Source organism: Caretta caretta, chromosome 6 (genome assembly GCF_965140235.1).
Source record: "Caretta caretta isolate rCarCar2 chromosome 6, rCarCar1.hap1, whole genome shotgun sequence".
Lineage (NCBI taxonomy): Eukaryota > Metazoa > Chordata > Testudines > Cheloniidae > Caretta > Caretta caretta.
The window spans coordinates 24220622-24242434 of record NC_134211.1 but is presented as its reverse complement, the minus strand read 5'-3'; the positions used below and the strand labels follow the sequence as shown (position 1 = coordinate 24242434).

Sequence of the window (21813 nt, the reverse complement as noted above, 5' to 3'; positions counted from 1 at the left end):
TTCCACCTCTCGCCTCATTCCCTTCTGAGAAGAAAATGTCAGCATCAAAGCTGAAGTGTCTGCTGGAACACTGAGCAGATATCCCAGACTTTAGGCTGGGACATAGGTACTTACTGCTTCTGGGCCTGATCAATCCGGTTCCTGAGGGTGGTGATCTGCAAACAACATACATGACTAGGGTTTTCAAAGAGCTCTGCCAATTGACCTGGTTTCCCCATGGGGAGGGAAGTGGTTTACCTGGCTGGAGTTCTGGAGACAGGTGCCTGTGATGGGAGAAACTCTTTCTTTTCAAATGAAAACTCTCTTGAGTGAGAGGTTGCTAACTAGCAGTAAATTTACAAGCTAATTTCATGTTTTACAAGGAGGCACAGATGAGGGATTCAACTGAAGGGACGGTGCTGTTGCCCTTGTTAAAATAATTCATTAATTCATATACAATGGAACCCATTTATGGTGAACTCATGTATAGCCAAACTTCAGGTAAGTGGCCTGGAAAGTCATAAATTGGCCATTTTGAAAGCTCAGGAGACCCTGAGAAGTGTGATCTCCTTGTGTGTGTGTTGTCCTCACCGTCCCACCATCCCAGCTGTAAATTTACCAGGTAGCTAGCAACATTGAAGTGGAAGGTGGGGTTGACCTGGACAGGTGAGAAATTGGAAACAGAAAAGCTCCAAAGCTGGAGGAAAACTAGTGAGAATGCTCAGCAACAAATAACTCCAGGGCTTTCAAGAGAGGGGAAGTATATTGGAGGGGTGCAGGATGCACTTGCCTCTACCCATCAATATCATATAAAGAGACTGCTGCACTTTGGGAATGAGGGATACTCCAACTGAGGGGTATTACCGGGCTTAGGCACCTCCTGATATCTTGATAGTTAGTCTCCACAGGTCCATGGAAATACTCCTGTTGTCTTCAGTAGGCTTTGGATCAGGCCCCAAGGCATTAGGCTGATGGGGCAAGTGCTCTCCTAGTACCTTCTGCAGGCTAATTAGTAGAGCAGCTCTGGAGCTGATTTGGGGGCAGGAGGTAGAGAATGCACATTGCAAAACCCCTTGCAGACATTTCTCTAATAGACTGAAGGGTTCCCAAAGGGGACAGAGAGGAAATATTAGAAAGGAAACACAGCAACCATAGAAAGAAGGGCTGGAGTGGAGGATTTGAGGTCCTTCCCAAGCCATCTTCCAGACTCTGGCAATTTGTGGTGTGGTAATACTTGTGTCTCATTGCCCCTGGGGCGGCGGGGGGGGGGGGGAATTCATGATGAAGATGAGCTCATCCTCTCTTAATCATGGTGGAATTTTAGATACGAACTAGATGCTCAGGAAAGTGAAGGGCTAATACATAAAGTACCAGATGTGTAGACCCAATGTGTGGCTGCTATGTTGTTTTGCCTGATTTAGCACCTCAGTCCTGACGTGCAGTCTTGCTATTCAAGTACTTGCAGTGATCTTTGTGCTCTGAATATATGTCCACTAAAAACTAGAATGAGTCTACAACCAACTTCTGTTCGTTTCATTTTTCCTGTGTAACCCAATCAGGATCAAACCCTGGTTTGCAGAGGTGAATGTTCACCTGCTGAGCCCCCTCCTCCCCCTACTTCTGCTCTGGTGTAATTCAGAATTCTCCATTGCCTCTGGACTCCATGTTCTGAGCAAACTCACAGTCAAAGAACTGGTGACCCAGCAAGAGTCGCATGGCATTTGACATTCCCAGTGCTTGAAACAGGAAAAGATCACATTTCAGGATGGTCTGCCATCTCGGATTTCCTGGGCCAAGTTTTCCCATGGCAAACAGGAAAAGAAAAAGAAAAAAAAGAAAGAGACCAAGACTGAGACATTAGAGGCAACAGGACAACATCGAAAAGGAAAGATCTGCTGCATTCTGTACTTACTCACGGTAGTTTAAAAATCTGCTCCATGGATTTGACTCATTTATCGCAATTGGGTATTTTTTTCAGACCTGGCAGAGAGTCAGCTTTGCCCTTCAAACTGACTCAAGGGCTTGAGACTCACCTTTTCTGCTAAACCAGTGACAGCCGGCACAGCATTCAGTGTCTTACACAGTACCAGTAAGCAATAGGGGTACAGCAACACTACGTTTTAAAACTTTCAGCACTGGGTCTCAGAGGCCAGGTCTACAGGCTAGGGCTCACGGGGCTCATGCTAGGGCTCACGGGGCTCATGCTATGGCACTAGAAACAGCAGTGTAGACAGTGCAGCTCAGACAGGAGCTCGGGCTCTGAAGCCCAGTTCCCACCACAGTCTCCACTGATCTCCAGCCTGACCTCAAATGTCTACACAGCTGCTTTTAGAACAGTAACTCAAGCCCCATGAGCTTAAGTATGTAGATCTGGACTCTGAGACTCACTGCCATGGGTTTTAAAACACAGTGAAGATGTACACACAGAGGCTAGTGCTTAAAACCCGGCCCCCTCCCTGACATCTTGTGTGTCCAATTTTCTTCCTTTTTCTCTCCCTTGCTTTCTTTGTTATTTTATGTCTTCTTCTCTTTTTCCTTCTCACACTTTCCCTTCCCATCTCTCTCTCCTTTCTTTCTCACTCTTCTCTGCCTTCCTACTCATTCTGACCTTTTTTCTTTCTGTCTCCTTTTCCCCTCCCTCCCTCTTTCTTTATTACACTCTGCTCTCGTCTCTTTTTCCTTTTGTACTTTCTATAAGCTTTGGGGCTCTACAGGGAAGCATGCAGTCTGGATCTTTCAGCAGTCAGTTCTGCACAAAGCCAACTTAGAGTAAGGTAGGTTAATTTTTGCTTCTCTGGTTTAAGGAGCAGCCTGCTTTATCTCTCTCTGTTTTGGGGTTCTTGTGTGTTATTCTAAATTCTAAGAAATTTAGTGTTATGTTGCAACCTTCCAGAAAGAGTATTTTTCTGTTTTTATCTAATTTCTTTGTATGTGTGCCATGAACATAACAATTCCCACTTTATCTGCGGTGCTGCTACATTCCATTTAAACTAGCGGGCTGTCATGCAGTGTCCAGAAGATTCATTCCATCTGAGCATACATGAATCATCCAACAGCAACTGTTAAACACCACTGTGATTTTGTGCTACTGTTCAGACTACACCCTGCTTTACAAGAATGGAAGGTGAGAGAAAAATGAAGTGAAGGGAGACACGCAAGACTCAGTCTCCTCATCCCTCTGCCAGATGGAACTGAGTGCTGGTGCGCTGTCCACCTGCGTGCGCAAGCGCGCAAAATCTCGCCATGCAGGAGGCTCATGCATTTTAGCAGACTTCGCTGCTGCTGTCACATGGGCGAACTCTTTGTACTTACAACTTGGATAGCGCCTGCACCCTGCTACGTAGTGATATAATCTAAGAGAGATTAAGATAATCATGTTGGTGTGGGTTGTCCTCAGTCCAAGTATTTTAAAAAAATTGGAAAAAGGAAGTGAAGACAGAGAAAAGCAGCCAGAAATATCGATCCCAGCAGGATTCTGGTCACTGAAGTGTAGTGCAGTTGGGTATGGGCATATCCCATGATCAGACGTGAAAGGGACATGTCAGCACTCTGATACCATGTGGCACTTCAGTAAGATGCACATCTACAGAGGCATAGATTTCATCAAGGGCCTCCTAAGAGTTCAGTCCACAGGGGGTCATTTCCGTCCCACACTTTTTGTTTTAACTCTATGATGGAAATAAAAATTCCAAAATTTAAGTATGAAAATGAACATGTGGTTAAGAAAGTCACTTGGTGAGGGAGACAGGCAACTGAAAGCATCTGACCAACCCCTTTTCATACCTCTCTTCCAAACTAATAAACAATGGGGTTTTTCTTTTCCCATTGTGGGGCGTGTCTCATTTTCATAGATTCTGGTCTAATCAATTCCAACTTTAAGACTCAATTGCAGCCTCCTAATAATAGCCCCATGCATGTGGTAGGTATACAGTTATGGGAAATATGATTCCCGTATGCCATGCATGGCTCTGGCAATTTACCCTGCTGGGTAAATATTCCAAAAGTTGTGTGTGGAACTAGCTTAATGATATCTCCACACCACATTTCCTATGGGAGTTGCACAGCTTTCCTGCAGATTGGACCCAGAGGTGACTGGTGCCATGACCAACTTGCTTCTCAACCCACCTCATATTTTTGACTCTTCATCTTCTCTCCAAATTCATATTTTTCAGTTTCCAGCTGGTATAACCAATCCCACAGTTCCTTGGCCTTATCCCTATGCATTGCAGAGGGAGGAAGACAGGAGAAATATTTCATACATTTGAAATGTCACATGTTTGCTGTGGCCCCCAGGACACTAGTAGCAAATTTGTGTGTGTGTGTGTGTGTGTGGCATGTGTGTGTGTGCACGCAGCCCATACAGCTTCCCCTTCAAAACTCCTCCCCAGCTTCATGTCACTGACTATTTTTATGGTCAGATTTTATTTTCCTCAGCTTTATCCATGTTAACATTTCAGCCTTGCACTGTTTCCTCTTATCAGGCATTAACACCCTTTCACAAATGTATTTATTTACTCGGCTCTTTGTCGCTCACTAAAGAACCCAGGGGAACTGGAGGGGAAGTGGTGAGTGGGATTCCAAAGTTTGAATGAGCAATTGGGCTGAGCAATTGGCATGGTAGCTTTCACCAGTCTCAGGGCTAAGGTGGATGAGCAAAACTGGCCCAGTGTAACATTAGTTAGAGATTGGCTTGGACCAGAACACTAGATCTCTAGAACCCCCCAAACTCTGAGACAGTTCACATCTAGATTTTTGCATTGCAGAGCCATCTCAACTATTACTGATGTTGACAGAGGCCTGCTCTTCTTCCCTATCCTTATCCATCCACCTCCTTGGATTGCAGTACTCCTACAATTATGACACTAACCACATTACAAACAACCCTTTCTGTTTCGGGACATCCACCATTGTTCTGCCCCCATCTGCACCAGGGTTGGCTCTTCTGTAGGGTGCCATTTCTAAAGTGGCCCCTACCATTCCTTTTATATCCCAGGGCACACAGGTCCTCCTACAGCACACTCTCTTTCTATGTCCCTAATTTCCCTTAGATTTTAGACTGTTTGGTTTTTAGGATTTTGAGGACCGTCTACAAGGCAAGGTTAGCTGTGTGGGGGATGGGACGTATCAAAGCTAACATGCTCCTCTCTACCTCTCATGTCATGCAGTTGCTTCAGCGTGTGTTGATGTTGCACCACCCTCTCCTCACCTAATACACTCACACATCATGGAATGAAGAGGCAGCCTCATGTTGTGACAACGTGCCATGGTGGAACATCACGGTAGCACAGTGCCCAAAATGAACCTGAGCTCAGCTGAGCCGAACTAGTCTGTAGGTTTACAGGATGTCATGGTCCCAGGAGATAAGTGGCAACCGTAGCTTGATTAGCAGCAGAAGGAAGGCAGTCTGACTAAGCCATGATCACGGCTGGATGTCCACCTCATGTACAATGACATCTGTTGCCCCTTTTTCCCAGCACAGCCAAAGGCACAATTTAGCATTGGCTTCATAAAGGCTCCACAGTTGCCTTATCAGGAAGTTCCTTCAGTGTGGTAGGCCCCAGACCACTAGAAGAAATCTCTCTGTGTCCTCATTCAGAGCTGTCAGCCTTGATTTCCCTGAGAAATCATCTAATCTACCTGCAGCAAATGAAGATGGCATGTTACCTCAGCTTGTCTTCATTCAGGTGGTCAATGTTTAGTGTTTTGCGCCTCTCTGCCAAGATCTTCTTCTTCATTTCCCTAGCAGTCTGCTTCTTTCCTCTCTTCTGGTCAGCCTGTAGGAAACATACGCCCAGAATATCAGTGGATGCTGCCCTGCACAAATTCAGGATGAAGTACAGGGATATTGTGGAAGGGCTAAGGAACCATGGACACGTACTCGAGCATTTCCGGGCAGATGCACTGGGGTCATTCTGGAGACATTAGCGCATTCCCAACAACACTTACTCCATAGAAGCTGAGACACTCCTAAAAGTTATGCAATGGCCTTGAAACTTCAGGGAATCCCAAGCAGTTATAGGAGTTGTCATGAAAATCTAAGCGATTCCTAGCAACTGCTGGAACAAACTTAGAGAATTCCAAATGATTGGTAGAGAATTTAGGAGACTCAGTGGGGACAGAGAGGTATGCGAGTGGTGATAAAATTCAGAGAGGTGTGTTTATTGCCTCCCTATTTCATCCATTGATCAATGCCTTTACCTTTGCCAAATAGCTGCTGTATGTGGCACCCATGGAGGTCAGAGCCTTCTTTTTCTTCAGGTCATCCTCAGCTCTTCTCTTAGCATCTTCTTCCTCTCTTCTTACCTTCTCCTCCTGCAGAATGCACCATAGAAAAACAAGTTACTGAAAGGACTTTGGCTGGGGGAGCCCACACCTATTCCACTAGCAGCAGGAGTCACTGCAGGGAATGATGTAGGAATGTATGCGTCTGGGAAGTTATAGCTGCTTCCTTCCCAGGCTCTGCCCAGTGAGCCTCACTGTAATGAGGAGACTAGCAGTATCTTCTCTGGTGTTCCTGAGGCAGGCAGGACCTAAAGCTTCTCTCCATTTCCTTTCACAGTTCCCGAACAAGGTCTGAACCCAGGTACTTTCTTGTTATGTGCCAAGAGGAAAACAGAAAGCAGAGGCACATACCGCAAGCCTGACCTGACGCTCCTTCTCATTCTCAGCCCGGATTCTTTGTTGTTCTGCCCTTTCGGCTCTGCGTTTCTCCTGCCCAAAACAAAGGAAGAGGCACAGAGTCATCAGTATGTGGCTTTATTTGTCTCCAAAGCTTTATAAAGGATTTTAGTTTCCATATTAGGCAGTGGACCGTTCCCATTACTTTACCAAAACGTGCAGGATGAGGCACATAGCCAGCTGAACGGCCCCAGGTGAATTCCATGACTGTAAAACACCTGGGAGGCTGAGAACAGGGATGGGTTACAATGAGTATGGTCACCTCTGTGCAGTGTGGGACAGGCTTCCCTCAAGTCAGAATTGAGCAAATAGAATAGACTGTCCATCTACAGAGGGGACCCAAGGCTAGCAGATGGTTTCTACACCTGTTTTCAAAATGGTTATGCCTCATCCACCCAGGGGTGAAAGTAGGCCAGTATGGGCCAGTACAGCGTACCGGTAAGAAGTGGCTGCTGGTACCAGTTCGTACGCAGCCAATATTAAAGCGCTGCCCCTTGTGCCCCGCCCCAACACATACACACACACTGCTTTGGCGGCCCTGCCAGTAGGGATCCTACCAGCAGGGCTGCCAATGGTAGGAGCGGGGAAGGGGCAGCTGTCCCAGGGCCTGGCGATTTAAAAGGGCCCAGGGCTCCCAGCCATCGCTACTGTGGCAGCGGCCAGAGCCCCAGGCCCTTTTAAATCCCTGGGCCCCGGGACAGCTGCCCCTTCCCCCCACACCATTAAATCGCCGCTGGAGCCTTTAACAACCCATGCTATCCTAGTTATGGGCTTCACATACAGCTCTGTTAATGCACCTTTGTTCTAACCTGCAACACCCCTTGATGTTCTAGTTCTGAGTCCCACCGCACACCTCTGCCATTCTACCTCGTCCCTGACCTGCCTAAGCCCTGCTACTCCAGTCTTAAGTCCACCTCATCACTTTACCCAATTCACCTCAGACCTGGCCTGCAGCAACCTCCTCCTGGATATGTCAGAGCAGAAATGGCCTGTGGTCCTGAGCTGTGCTTAACTGTACATGGTGTTTTGTAGTATAAACAAACACACCCCTGAGGAAGGACAAGAAGACCCAAGACTTATTTTCATTTGGGACCTAATCCACGTTTGCATTTAGCTCTTCATATCTGAGAGGCTAGTGCACTGACCCAAGCCTCATTAAGGCTACCACTGCAAGGTGTCCTTGATTTCCACATGGGCACATTCCACTCTACACCAGCCAAAAATGCACCGTCATTATCTTGATCACATTGGGAACAAGATGCAGTCACCTTAAAGGACTATCGTCCCCTGTTCTCCTGTCTCCACTTGTTGGACAGAAAGAGCAATTTGGTCTGTAAGGTTCCAGTTCAGTTCTGAGTCTCTGAGGTAATTACACACACTATCCTCCCGAAGCAGACATCACTGGGAATGGCACCATAGAGACTTACAATTCTTTCCTTCAGGGCAAGCAGTTCCTCCTCTTCCTTCTTCCTGCCCTCGAAGTGATTGTCAATCAAGGCTTGCAGTTCAATCAGGTCTTTGTTCTGCCTCTTCTTTTGGATGTCCTGAAGGAGCAGTAAGGCGTTATTACAATAACAATCTAACACTGGTGCAGCTCCTTCCATCTGAGGATCTCAGGCCCCTGTACAAAGGAGGCTAAGTACGAACAGCCTCATTTTACAGATAAGGAAATTGAAACACAAGGGGCAACATCTGGAAGTCAATGGGAGCCTTTCTATTGACTTGGGTGCTGAATCAGGGCCAGAGACATTTAGTGACTTGCCCAAATTAATAGCCAGTGGTAAAACAAGGGACAGAGTCCTGGTTTCCCAGCTCCCACTTCCTCGCTTCAATGTATCATCCTATTTCACCTACTCTTACATTTTACATTTCTTTTTACATTTCTCTGCAGACTCCTCATTTTACCTGAGTATTCCTACACCAGTCAAAATTAATGGAAGCTTCATTTTCTTGTGGACAAGGTGAACACTACAGTGACCCTGAATGAGCATACAACTTATCCTGATGTAATCATGTACCACTCATCACAAGGGCTTTTTCTTTTTCTGTTGACTTACTAGAAACATATTTGGGTCCATGCTTGTTTGGTTATTTGGTGGTGCCATTCTGAGCACTATTTCTCAGAGACAGACTTGATACAACTTGTTTTATGTGTGTGGATTCATTACAGGCACCTGCACAGCCGGGAAAGCCTCCTCCAAGGGACTTGCTTCTTTAAATCTCTTTTCTGCTTATTGGTGCATTGTTATGGGGTTTGGGTTTTTTTGTTTGTTTAGTTTAAATCTATTGTGTGGCCTATTAAAGGAGAAGTGGTTTTTTACCCCCCAAAAGCTTATGCCCAAATAAATCTGTTAGTCTTTAAGGTGCCACCAGACTCCTCGTTGTTTTTGTGGATACAGGCTAACACGGCTACCCCTCTGGTAAAGGACATAACCATTTCCCATGCACTATGTGCAGTTTCTTGATACCATGAAAGTCCTTTCCTGGCCACTGAAACTCCAAAGTTAATCTTATTTCATCATTCTTGAGTCAGGGGAGCTGCCTGGAACACTCAGCAAAAAGACAGGACTCGGAAGTGATTGAAAGGGCAGTTGGATTGTCCTTGAGAAACCGAGGAATAATTAACTGACCAAGATAAAGATCACAATAAAGGTCTGCAAGGAAGAAGATCTAAAGGCTTTATAAGCAGTTACTAATTCCATTTCCACCCTTCAGATTTCTCTTTCCAAGACAAATTAAGCTATAAATACAGCTGCACAACTAAAGCAATGTGTAAGCAGGTTTTTCAGATATGGACCCCAGATTAATCTTTCACTGAAAATAGACTCCTTTTGCCCTTGGCTACATGGCAGTGACATTTTCACAAAGGCTAGTAGTGATGCAGGAAGAGGTGGGTGTGCATATGTGATGGACATGTGTCAGGAATACTTACATCAAAGTCTACTTTCTCACCCTCTGGTATTTTAGGAGCAGTCAGTCTGTAGGGGATGAAAAATAGAAGGAATTGAACCTCAAAGAACCAAGAGATTAACTCATTCACCAAATGGAGCCATGCTGAGGGAGAAATGTTGATGAGGAGGTACAGCTGAAGCTATGGCTTGATTGAAAACCCAATAGATAGAGGGAGCTGACCCATCCCAAATGTTTATGGGGTCATCCCATTTTGCACAAAAAGGTGCAGAATGGGACAACTCACATGTAAAGTTCCATGAGGCTGCTAACACAAAGAGAACGCTGCATGACCCATCCTGGGATGCTGGCTTGGTGGAGAATCAGGGCACTGATCCACTAGAGCCAGAAGATCCCTGGGGAATCCTGGTCAAGCCTTGTGGAGCCCAGGACAAACCAACTGTGTTGCCTGCCAGCAACACTGGAAGTATGGGTAACTCCCATGACATGCTGCCATTGGCTGCCCTGTTCCCCACATCCAGCTGCTGCAACTCATACCCCCTTTCATGGTTTGAAGAACAATGGAAAGGATTTAATGTTGAACCCCTCAGCATTCATTGCCTGTGGCAAACTGCCGTCCCCGTCAGACATTCTCTTTTACCCGCACACATTGTTGCAAACGGAGCCACAGAGCAGGCAGAGAAAGGTGGGCAGAGTATACTGCACATTTGCCTTTCCCCTCTTGGTACCCTCTCTTCCCATCTGTGTGCTATCCAGGAGAAATGAGCAGATAACATGAGCTCAGCTTCACCCAGCACAAGGTGCTACAGGGGATGGAGTAGGAGCACTTGGTTGGAGAGACCTGATGTCTGTGCCAGTCCTCGCTGTAATAAAGATGTATGAGCTGATATGGGACTGGTCTCTATTTCCTGGCCTGTAGCCAGTCTTACCGTAGCTTCTGACAGATGGAGGCAGTCTAGGGAAGAGTCCAGAAATGCTAGATGTTGCATGAATGGTGGGGAGGAGAGGGCTGTGCATAGGTAGTAGGAGACATTTCTCTGGTAGGAGGTCTATGGATGGTCATCACATTTATACCAGTATTTTTAAAAACAACCATTAATGCACACTTACTTTGGCCTGGGCTTTTCCTCTGAGTTTGGAAACACGGACAGAAAACAGGAAGAGAGGGGAGAAAAGAGGGAGAACAGTTAGAATGAGAAAAACAACACCAGCTGTTGTTTGTTAAAGCTGGGAAACTGAAGGGAAATCCAGGTTTAGGAGGAACACCCCTGAGTAACTGGTTATGCCTCATACACATCCAAAAGAGACCGTTCCCTTTGGTGTGAGTGAAAGCAGGCTGATTTGACCTCAAATCAGAACTCTACAGAAAAGGAAAGGAAACAAGAGATTGTTTAAAAGTCCTAACGTAGCATCTGGAAGTTAATGGTTTCATTTATGAGATGAGTGCTAGTTCTTACCCCCTGGAGACCAAAGCTATAGGGAGGATGACAGAGCTGAAAGGTAAAAAAAGAATATTCCCCCTCCTAGTGTCAGTTTCTCATCTCTTTTACACTGGTGGATATTCTCAGCAACTCCGCTAAAGTCAATGGAGATATTTTGGGTTTACACTGGTGTAAATGAGAGCTAAACTTGGCTACAGATCTACTAAAATGTTGCATACATGGCCCAGAAGGGGAACAGCTTTGTGATAAATCACCTCCAGTCGCATTCACTCCCAGACATCCCCACATGGCATCTATGTTTCCCAAAGTCTCCATGTTCTCTCTTTCTCTCCTTCATACACAGCAGTGGCCCTCAAACCCACCCTGGAAAGATCATCCTGCCTAAGGGGGCTTATTCTGCATAAGGGGGCATTGGTGGATATTCTAAGCAAAATTCCCATGAATGTTAATGAGAGTGATATTTGTGTCTCCAGGAGAGGACAGACCCCCTCAGTATGCAATGTAAACCATCTCCAAGTTAGTCAATCCTGGGCTTTTCATAATGAGAGACATTCTACTGCACCAAACAGCCATTTACTGTTTTGGTGATGTGCTGTTTCGTATACACTTTGAGCCTGATTCTCCTATCTCTAATGCTGGGTTTATATCAGTGTAATGCCAGCAAATTCAATGGAGTTTCTCCCATAAGTGGAGGAGTATTAAGCCCATACATTCTATCCTAATGTTGTCTCTTACAGACCCAGGTTGACTTTCATAGCCACATGCTGAGTTTGAACTTTTAGGAATTCATCTGAATTCTGCCATACAATGTTCTTGTATTGTTTGCTTGGTGGGATGGATTAGAAATAAAAAGCTCACAGCCTATTGTGGACAGAGCCAAATTTGAGGAGCTCAGCTTCTCTCAGAATTTGGTCCAAGCACCCAGTTAACCAGAAACAATATGTTTTCCCTGTAATTATTTGAGGTCAGATAATTATATTTTGATGCATTTCAAAGGATGACCTTTTTTTTAAAATGGAGCACCTGTACTCTGGGAGTCTCACTCCTGGCCACTTCACCACCACAGTGTGTTCAAGCAGGCCATCGCCAGTCATACTATTGCCATATTTACAAGTCCCAGTCAGCTCTTATTTCTGGGGAGAAAGGCAGCAGTGCTAGCAGCCAGTTCTGCCTTTCATGAGGCCCTTCACTCACTCACCCACCTATCCTCCCAGGGCTGCCTTCCTCTGTATTTAGCTGCTGCTAGCTGGTGGGATTTCTTCGCCCTCTAATTAGCCCTTCAGTGTGGCTCCACTTGTTAATTGATCCTCTATACTGGTGGGGATTTGAGTGACAGGTTACTGTCAGCATGTTTTCCCCAGGAACTGAAATTAGAGGGGGTGTTGAATGTACAGGGGAGGTGTTGGAAAACGACTAAATTGGCAACATAGGCCCCATCACCCTCCCGTTTTTGCAAGTGTGGGGGCATGGGGGCGAGTGGGACAAGGGAGAATAAAATAAAATAAAAGTCAATGTCCTGTCGATCATAAGGCCAAAAAAAAATCCCCTCTAAAATCAGTGGTGAAAAATCCTTGCAGGAAATATCAGCTATTTGGGGTTTTGCTAATGGGGGGAGCTGATTAAGGGATTCAAGGTGAGAGGCATAACCAAGGCTGTGACTACACTTAGAGCTAGGGACGTGACTCCAGCTTGCATACACACACTTGCATTAGCCCTCGCTGAGCTAGCTGGCTCACAATAGCAATATAGCTGAGGCAGCCTGGACAGCAGCAAGTGGCGGCAGGGGCTAGCCATGCTGAGTACGTGCTCGCTGGGGTTCCGGCGGATTTGTACTCGGCACAGCTAGACCGTGCCACCACTCACCTCTGCTTGTGCCATGCAACTATTTCTAGGGCGCTAGTCCCAGGACCGCTAGGATGAGTGTGTCTAGGCGAGCTGAGAATCACAGCCCTAGCCCCAAGGGCAGACATACGCTAAGGGCCACAGAAGAGAGAGTGTCAGGTGTTCATAGTTCCTTTCTCTCACTTGCTGGCTGTCTTGTCTGTTTAGATTTGTAAATCCTCTGAGACAAGGACTGTTGCTTACAGGGTATGTGGACTGTTGCTTGCATGGTGTACCTAGCACAATGAGGCCCTGATTGCAGTTGTGGGTCTCTAGATGCTACAATGGTGCAAATAAATAATAATAATAAAATAATCAAGTGTCAAATGATCATGGTTTTACTGTACTCTCATAAGAATATAAATAAAAATAAGTCAGAGATCATCCCCGATAAAAGCAAAATTAGCTTATTTCTCCAGGTAGGATTTTTGTTGTTCATCTTCTTTTGTTTCGATTTGTCCATAGACAGTGAGCTTTTCGTATGATTTTTTTGTTTTTGTTATTTATTTGCGGTGGGGAAATTGCTTCAACCAGTTTGACCTGGATGTTATTCAGAGACACGCAGGATTCCTTTCGCCTATGAAATTCTAAGGAAATAACCAAACCATTCCAGTTTAACAAGGAAGTTGTAAGTTAGTGGCATTTGTGACATAAGAGAGAGAAAAAGAGCTGTGGAAAGACTGATTGTTTTGTGCTTGTTTATTATTCTTGGTTGACCCGTCTGTCATTGACTGGGTGAATCCAACCACATCAGTTGCTGCTAAATTGTTGCTTTCTGAATAATTCAATGAACAAATGATTACCAAAAAAAAAAAAAGTTAGTTTGCTGTTGTCAAAATAAAGTATTGTAGATGTGACATCTAAATGCACCACCAGGAAACTAGAAAAGGGAGAGACTACTAAAAAGGTCAGCTTTCATCCAAAAAACATCCTGCAATGTGCATGGCCCAGCACAGAACGTACTGTATGCACTAAAACTGGCCATTGGGCTGGGATTTATTTTTAAGATGCTCTCTCTTTCAGGGCTACCAATCAAGGAACTGGGCCAAAATTTATTAACACTCAGGAATTGTCGTAGCAAATTCCTATTCTTTGAAGCATATGGTGGATTCTGACTCTCATATTCTGCGCATTCTGCCCATGAACCGAGGGTCTGTGAGAAAACCCCCACAATCACCCTGCCAAAAGAAGCCAGTTCTGCAAAGAACCACTGAAAATCCAGGTTCACTGATGCTGCAATAATACATATATTCCAGAAGTTGCTGGTAGTCACAGTGGGATAGCACAGGAACTCCATATGTATCATTAAGGCATCCTCCATTGTTTTTGTTACATCTATAACATATTCTTACTGTGCTCTCCCTTTTCCGAGAATCCAACTTCACTACACCTCAACTGCATCAGATTTCTCTTGTCGCTTCCCTTCCTCTCATCTGCCAGAAACAACACTTCTAACCAACATCAAGAGCTTGCAAAGCAATATATTATTTAAAAAGAGAGACAGAATTCACATCCTGAAGTGAAAACTGATGTAAAGGGCCGAGAAAAGTTCTCAAAGTGTTTTTCCTAAAATAAGAAAAAGGCTGAAAAAAAGTGAGCAAGAAAATAAATTTTAAAAAGTGAGTTGACTTCAATTAATGTTGGAAGAACCTCAGACTCTCACTTTAGAACCTGCTGTCCCTTAGTACTCTAGAGCTCCTGGGATCCAGAAAGCGACAAAACAACATCAAGAAATGAGGGCTTCCTTTAAGACCGTATGCAAAGCCCATTGGTCCTTTGCATTCATTGATGATCACAAAGAACTCATATGGGGCGGGGGAGGGGGGGCAAAGTTGTTTGAAAAAAATATCTTTTAAAAAAATCTTTCATTGAGGGAGGAGTTTCCAAACAGAGATTAGAGGTAATAAGGTAATAATATATCACCTCGCTCTTATGTAGTGTTGCTCATCGGTAGACCTCGTTATTGTAATCATAAAAATGAACAATAATAGTTATTAAATCAGCAATAATTAGAGTTTACCAATTCTATAAAAGCAGTTTCTCTGTTACATAGTTGTTAATCTTCCATAAACTTTTCAAATAGCTGCTTATTTGCGGTGCCAAAACTCCCTCATGCCCCGATCCTGCAAACACTTAAGCATGTGCACAGCTTTCCTCTTGTAAATTGCTCTCATTGAAGCCAATTAAATGCCTCACAGAAGTGAAGTTAGATATATGCTTAAGGCCCTAATCAACCAAAGCACTTAAGCATGTGCTTAACTTAGTCCCATCAACTTCAATATTTGAAGTTAAGTATGTGCTTAAGTGATTTACTGATTTTGCTGGACTAGGATTTAAATATTTGAAGGCTCAGGGCCTGTTTTTTTTGCATCCATGCAGATGGATCTTAGCACCCATACACAGCCCCATTGAATACAATGGGCTTCCCCTGTGGTGGGAGTACAAAGCCACTGGCACAGATCAGCTTTCAAGTTAAGGCACATGTGCTGTATATTTGGGAAGCATAATTTCAAGTTTTACATACCATGAATATTTGCTTATAACTCTTAAAATCCTCCATCAGTTACCCATCCATGTTAATAGGAATTATTTTGTTTTATTCTGAGTTAGTTCCAATTTAGATCAAAGACATATCGTGATTCAGTAAAGCACCTAAGCATGTGCCTAGCTTTTAGCATATGTCTAAGTACTTCCCTATTCATCAAAGCATTTAAGCATTTGCTTAATTTTAAACACATCAATAGAACTTAAGCACATGCTTACAGGCCTTTCTGAACTGGGGCCTTGCTGAAAATACCACATTATTAAAGGTTCTAGGTCACACCTAGAATACTGGGCAGGGTTCTAGAGCTGAACATTCTAGAGTACAAGGTTCTCCCAGTGCTAATTTCCCTGGCGATGGAATGCGCTAATAAACACCTCAGACACAGCAGAGTCCCCTGAGAGAGCCTGGATATGCACAGTGAATGAATGTTTGCAGCAGTGATGTTTTGGCCCAGTTCCTGAGTTTAAATCAAGTGAGGATTAGAAGCAGATGGAGAACAAAAGGGTAGGGTTAGAAAGATACTTTTGTTGTCTCAGAACAACACCAAACTACCATCATAGTATTCTCCTTCGTCTCCAGCTGCAGGTTGAAGAACAAAAGCAAAAGAAAGAAAGTATACTAGTCAATCCACAGTTGATGCTGTTCTTCTGTAAATACCCCACTTACTCTTTCCCTTTCCCTCTCCACTACTCCTGGAATCTTGAACTTGCTGGATAACAAAGAAGAAAGAAACGAAAGGAGAGAAGAGGGTGTCCAATGACTCAAATGCATGAAAAGAAATTACCCAGAGGAATCATGGGACACAGTACCTTTGCCCAACAGAGCTACTGAAACCCAAAGTGACTTGTAATTATTATACTGCAAGTCCCAAGGCCATTGAGAGCTATTGTCTGTAACACACATTAAAGTAGTTTATTAATATAGTCATTGTTATTATTAAAATAATCACTGCAGTTACGGTATAAAGTATGTTAGCAATTGTTTATCCTGACTAGTTTATAGCTGATAACTAGGCCCCTGCCAAATTCACGGTCCATTTTGGTCAATTTCACGGTCATAGGATTTAAAAAATAATAAATCTCATGATTTCAGCTATTTAACTCTGAAATTTCACGGTATTGTAATTGTAGAGATCCTGACCCAAAAAGGAGTTGTGTGGGGGAGGGGGTCACACGGTTATTGTAGGGGGTGTTGCGGTACTGCTACCCTTACTTCTGCGCTGCTGTTGGTGGCGCTGCCTTCAGAGCTGGGCGGCTGGAGAGCGGCGGCTGCTGGCCGGGATCCCAGCTCTGAAGGCAGAACCACCGCCAGCAGCAGCATACAAGTAAGGATGGCCTGGTATGGTGTTGCCACCCTTACTTCTGCGCTGCTGCTGGCGGGGCGCTGCCTTCAGAGGTGGGTACCAGGCCAACAGCCGCCGCTCTCTGGCCACCCAGCTCTGAAGACAGCTTAGAAGTAAGGATGGAAAACAACAAACCCCCCTAAAATAACCTTATGACTCTCCTGCAACTCCCTTTTTTGTGTCAGGATCCCCAATGTAAGAAATGCTGGTCTTCCTCCGTGAAATCTGTATAGTATAGGATAGGAGTACATAAAAGGCCAGATTTCACGGCGGGAGACCAGATATCATGGCCATGACACATTTTTCATGGCTGTGGTAGGGCCCTACTGATAACAAATTGTTAAAGGATCAACCTGCTCATTTGAATTATATTGAACGTCTGATTTTTTTTTTACCAGAACTGAATGGAGCTCCGTAAAATATAGCTCTGATACAGAAACAAAACTAATTCCTCAACTGGTGTAAATCAGTGCAACTCCGTTGACTTCAATGAAGCCTTGCTGATTTACACCAGCTGCGAATCTCCCCTAAAATGTGTACTCCCAAAGCTTTGATGGAGAATAGTAAGGCTCATGCAGCTGTCAAAAAAATTCCCTCCTATTCATCTCAGAGAATTCACAGAATATCAGGGACCTCAGGAGGTCATCTAGTCCAACCCCCTGCTCAAAGCAGGACCAATCCCCAAATTTTGCCCCAGATCCCTAAATGGTCCCCTCAAGGATTGAACTCACTACCCTTGATCTACCAATTCCAGTGAGGAGTTGTGCTGGGCAAACAGCTGTCAACATCAGCTTTTTCAGTATTTATCTGAAGTATCACACCTCTAGGCCCACTAGCCTCATCCTAAAAGAAACCCATTAACAGATTTTACAACTGTCTAACAAGTGCAACCTTTCCCCCCTCCCCGAAGAACTTTCTATGTGGCCCTTAGGAAGGCTGAAGCTTTGCTCTCCAGTCATGCTAAAGCCAGAGTAAAGCAACAAACTCAGATTCAGCCAGGAATACCATAGCAGAAGACAGGAGACATCGACTCAGACTGAATAGAGCTGACCAATACGACAGCACCATGAAGCAGCAATGCTGAGACTTGGTAGCATCCCATAAAGCCCATCACTTCCCAGATTCAAGGACAAGAAAGAAAGACAGACTTACCTTCTTCATACTCAACCTCTTGCTCTTCTTCTTCAGGGGCCTCTTCTTAAAGGGCAACACACACACACATACAAAAGAAAAGCAAGTGCAAGAAAGCACAAGGGACATTAGAGATGTACAGGAGGAGCTTGGGATGGGAGAAGTCAAATTAGCTCGATTGTAGGGCAATAAAGTCAAGATGAAACAAAGGATAATGTCATCTAGTGAAGGCACTTGTTCCCCTTGGTTACTCTTCTGGGGCCAGATTATGCCTCAACAGGGCTACTCCAGATTTACTCCGGTGTAATCAAAAGCAATATTTGGCCAATGGGAAAGTGACTTTTCCTCTCTGCTCCTCTGCCTGTCAGATGAAGTTGTGGCAAACTGCGTACTATCAATTCCACCACCCTGCATGTTCAATTTGTCGTGCACATTCCCAGTTACCCAGTAAGTGCAGATATTGGCATTGGCCAAAATTTACAAAAATAGGAAACTAAAGGTAGGCTCCTAAATCCATATTTAGACACTAAAGGGTGAGATTTTTAAAAGAGCCTTAAAAGCACAAGTCCTGTTGTCTATCTCTTGAAGACTTAGTTCAGGTGAGAACATATGCCCATAATTCTGGATGGCAAGTAAGAGATGGAGTATAGAATTTAGGAGGAAGACCTGGTGAAAACTAGAAGCATATGATTTATTTGAGAAATTGTGTCTGATTATGTGTGTAAGCAGAGTCTGAATGAGCTCTCCCCTGACATCTAGTGGTGAGCTGTGGAAAAGGATTTCAGGAGTTGATCTCGTTTGCATGGGCACCTGCCTACGTACTCGGCATGATGTCATTGCTTGCCCAAATGATCACTTGTGGCTGGTGCTGGATCCCCAGTCTCCTTGTTATTGGGGCAGGAGTAATAAAGCGTTATTATCCTGGTTGTGTGAATCAAGGGCAGCAGAACTGTACCTGGCATACCCCAGTGGAGGGACTCACCCTCAACTGAACAGCACTCGCTAGGCAGGGGACATGGGTTCCAAAGCCCAATGAGTTGAGAGAGGGCGGGTACAGGTACTTGTATCTGGTGGTGTGGACTGTATTTAAGGGTCCTAGACACCATTTGACCCCTCCTCTCTCCACGTATAATAAAAGAGCTAATTTAGACTCAACTGAGAGTCTTGTTACATGTTGCAGAGCTGAAATTACTGATATCTAGGTCTAAGTATTAGACCTAATTTGGGACAGTGTCTCTGGTGCAAGAGACTGCCCAGTGTGCACCAGCAGTGAGGCCCTGCCCTCCCGCCGCCACTAACAGCTGAGAGCACTGTGAGCTGAAATCACTGACAGCTGTGTTAAGTGGTGGGCCCTGAAGACATCTTGGCGAGTGACGAGCCGAGCGGCTGGTGGAGAGGCGTGGCCAGCAAGGCGGCTGGCGGAGAGGGCCAGAGAAGAGCCCTGCAGAGAAGTGTGGCAAGTGGCTGGCATGGCAGTGTGCCCAAGCAGCAGAGCGTGTAAGGTGCCTCTTTAACCACCACCCCTTCCACCCAGGATGGGAGATGAACTCTGCAAATGAACCTCTGGACTCTGGGGCTGCACTGACCAAGGACAGCAACTGTGAGTGGGGTGCAGAGAAGGGACGGGCACATTAAAGGGACTTTTGGGTTGCTGGACTTAAGAACCTGAGGAAAAAAGGACACTGCCCAACTTACTTGGGGGTGGGTCTTTTGCTCAGGGTTTATGTTTATGAACCTAGTTGCAGTATTTTCCCAAATTAATGCTGAGTTACTCCCCTCCTTTTATTAAAAGGTTTTGCTACACTCAGACTCTGTGCTTGCGAGAAGGGAAGTATTGCCTCTTAGAGGTGCCCAGGGGATAGTGTGTAATTGTCCCAGGTCACTGGATGGGGGCTTGAGCCTGTTTTGCATTGTATTCTTGGAAAGGAATCCCTAGATATTGAATCCGATCTTTGTTGATGCCAACTCTGACTGGCAGAAGGGTTACATGTGTTTACAAATTGTCTACAAGGAGCTTTCCATTTTCTAAATTGTTTGTAAAATAATTCCAGAATTTTTATTTTAAAGTATTCATACTTCAGACTGAGAGTATTAATACTGGATACTGGAAATTCATATTGTGTCGATTAGTTTTGATAGGCCATATAATATTATTTCTGTTCCTTCTTAGAATCAGGTTTCTAGTGCTAACTCTCACATTTGTGAATTCAGAATTTGCTTTCCACAAACATACCCTCATATGCAATTTTATTTTAAGCAAATTATTAAGTGAATGGGGTTATTCTTGTTTTGTTTTGTTTTTTTGCATTTTTCTTCCCCTTCCAACGAAAATCTAAAAAAATCTAGATTTTACGTTGCTTGGAATCCATCAGGGTATGACTGACAGATATAATCAAAATCATCTGAGTCATTCTGGCTATCATCTGTGCTTGCCAGACTCCCAACCAAATTTCATGGGATCATACTCATTAGCATACAGAATTCCAACCTCCTATAAATTACAGAAGAGAACAACTTGAAGTATCATAAAAGGTGTTAAGGAAAGAGTTTAAGGGAGAACCATCTCCCAAGCAACTGGAATTCAGTGAAGACCCAGAAGGTTCTACCCTGCTGTGGGATGGTCTTATTTCAATGAGAAGAAAACTAGTAGTCCCATACGTGGAGATTTGAACAAAGACAAGAAAAGCACATGACTCCAAATTCTAGATGTTGCCTCCTCAGAATCTCTCTCAACCATGCAATATGAGCTTTGTTTAGTCTAATTTACAAAGAAAGGAGAACACCAGACTCAACAGACAACAGCATTTTGCCATGCGCTTTTTACACAGAAGATTGTTTTCCTATTGTTAGTTGAAACTATTTCCAAACCAATTCTGCATCTCTCTCCTGTTAATCCCCAGTCTGAAAAAAACCCTATCAGAATGACGTGGGTGTTGAATTACTGAAATTTTCTTTAATGTCACCTTCCAGACCCCCAAACTGTGCAGTTCCATACTGAGCATTATAGATTAGGTATATTAGGTACTGAAATCATGAATTTGGACCATAACAAATAACCTAACATATTTTGTGAAATTGGGTGGCTTTATTCTTCACAGTATGTTTTTCACTTTGGCAGAATTCTGTGGAGTCACTTTTCTTATCCACTCATCTAGACACCCTTCCATCCATCTAAATCTTCATCCATTATTTCTTCTCTTTCTGTGACTACCATCTCCCTCAACCATGTGTGAGATGCTCTCCAAGAAACACTATAGAATTACAGATGGACAAGATGGATCAACCTGTACTTGGAATTACAATTTTGGCAAATACCACCATATAATCTGAAGGATCGTCAACAAGCTTTGCAGCAAAATAAGTAGTTCTGAGAGCAAAATGTTAATCTTCTTGTCTCTCTCAAAGATCACAAAAGCAGCCACGGGTCTGTCAAGCATTTTCCAGCATCACTGCAGGGACTGCCCAACATGCTAATTTTTTCATTCTAGAACTCAGAACATGCCCGATAATTTGACCTATAACCCAAAGCTCCTTCAGTAGCTCTAGCTAAACTCAAAAGCCTAACTTTTCAAGTGTCTATGGATCATCAGTGCTGCAATTTTTGGATGCCCAGCATGAGACACCTTAAAGGGGACTGATTTTCAGAAAATGCTGAGCATCCACTCTCTGAAAATCAGGCCATTTTGAGCAGCCAAAACTGGAGGTCCCACTTGAAAATTTAGGCCAGAAGTTTCAGTATAGAACCTGTAACACTCTTTTCATATTGCTTGAAACCACAACGCTTGGCAAACACAACCCTTTTCTCAATGTTCATCCAAAACTCTTCAGAAAAGAGGTCATTCCCGCCCTCGTCCGCCCCCCCCCCCCCCGGACATCCCTTTCTTGGTCCTCATCTTATGCAACCT

The 21813-nt window shown here is 44.3% G+C and overlaps 1 protein-coding gene across 2 annotated transcripts in view; it reads right to left on the bottom strand.

Moving 5' to 3' along the window:
• TNNT3 (troponin T3, fast skeletal type) overlaps positions 1-21813 on the bottom strand; it is a 48436-nt gene that overhangs the window by 3106 nt on the left and 23517 nt on the right. The window contains exons 4-11 of one of the 2 annotated variants that reach the window (XM_075129325.1): positions 10678-10696; positions 9590-9635; positions 8085-8201; positions 6613-6690; positions 6178-6291; positions 5644-5753; positions 4105-4195; positions 115-155 (exon numbers count right to left, since the gene is read on the bottom strand). In XM_075129325.1, coding sequence (XP_074985426.1) covers positions 115-155; positions 4105-4195; positions 5644-5753; positions 6178-6291; positions 6613-6690; positions 8085-8201; positions 9590-9635; positions 10678-10696 — 616 coding nt within the window. The remainder of the gene's footprint in view (positions 1-114; positions 156-4104; positions 4196-5643; positions 5754-6177; positions 6292-6612; positions 6691-8084; positions 8202-9589; positions 9636-10677; positions 10697-21813) is intronic. The other variant, XM_075129324.1, reaches the window with a different exon arrangement.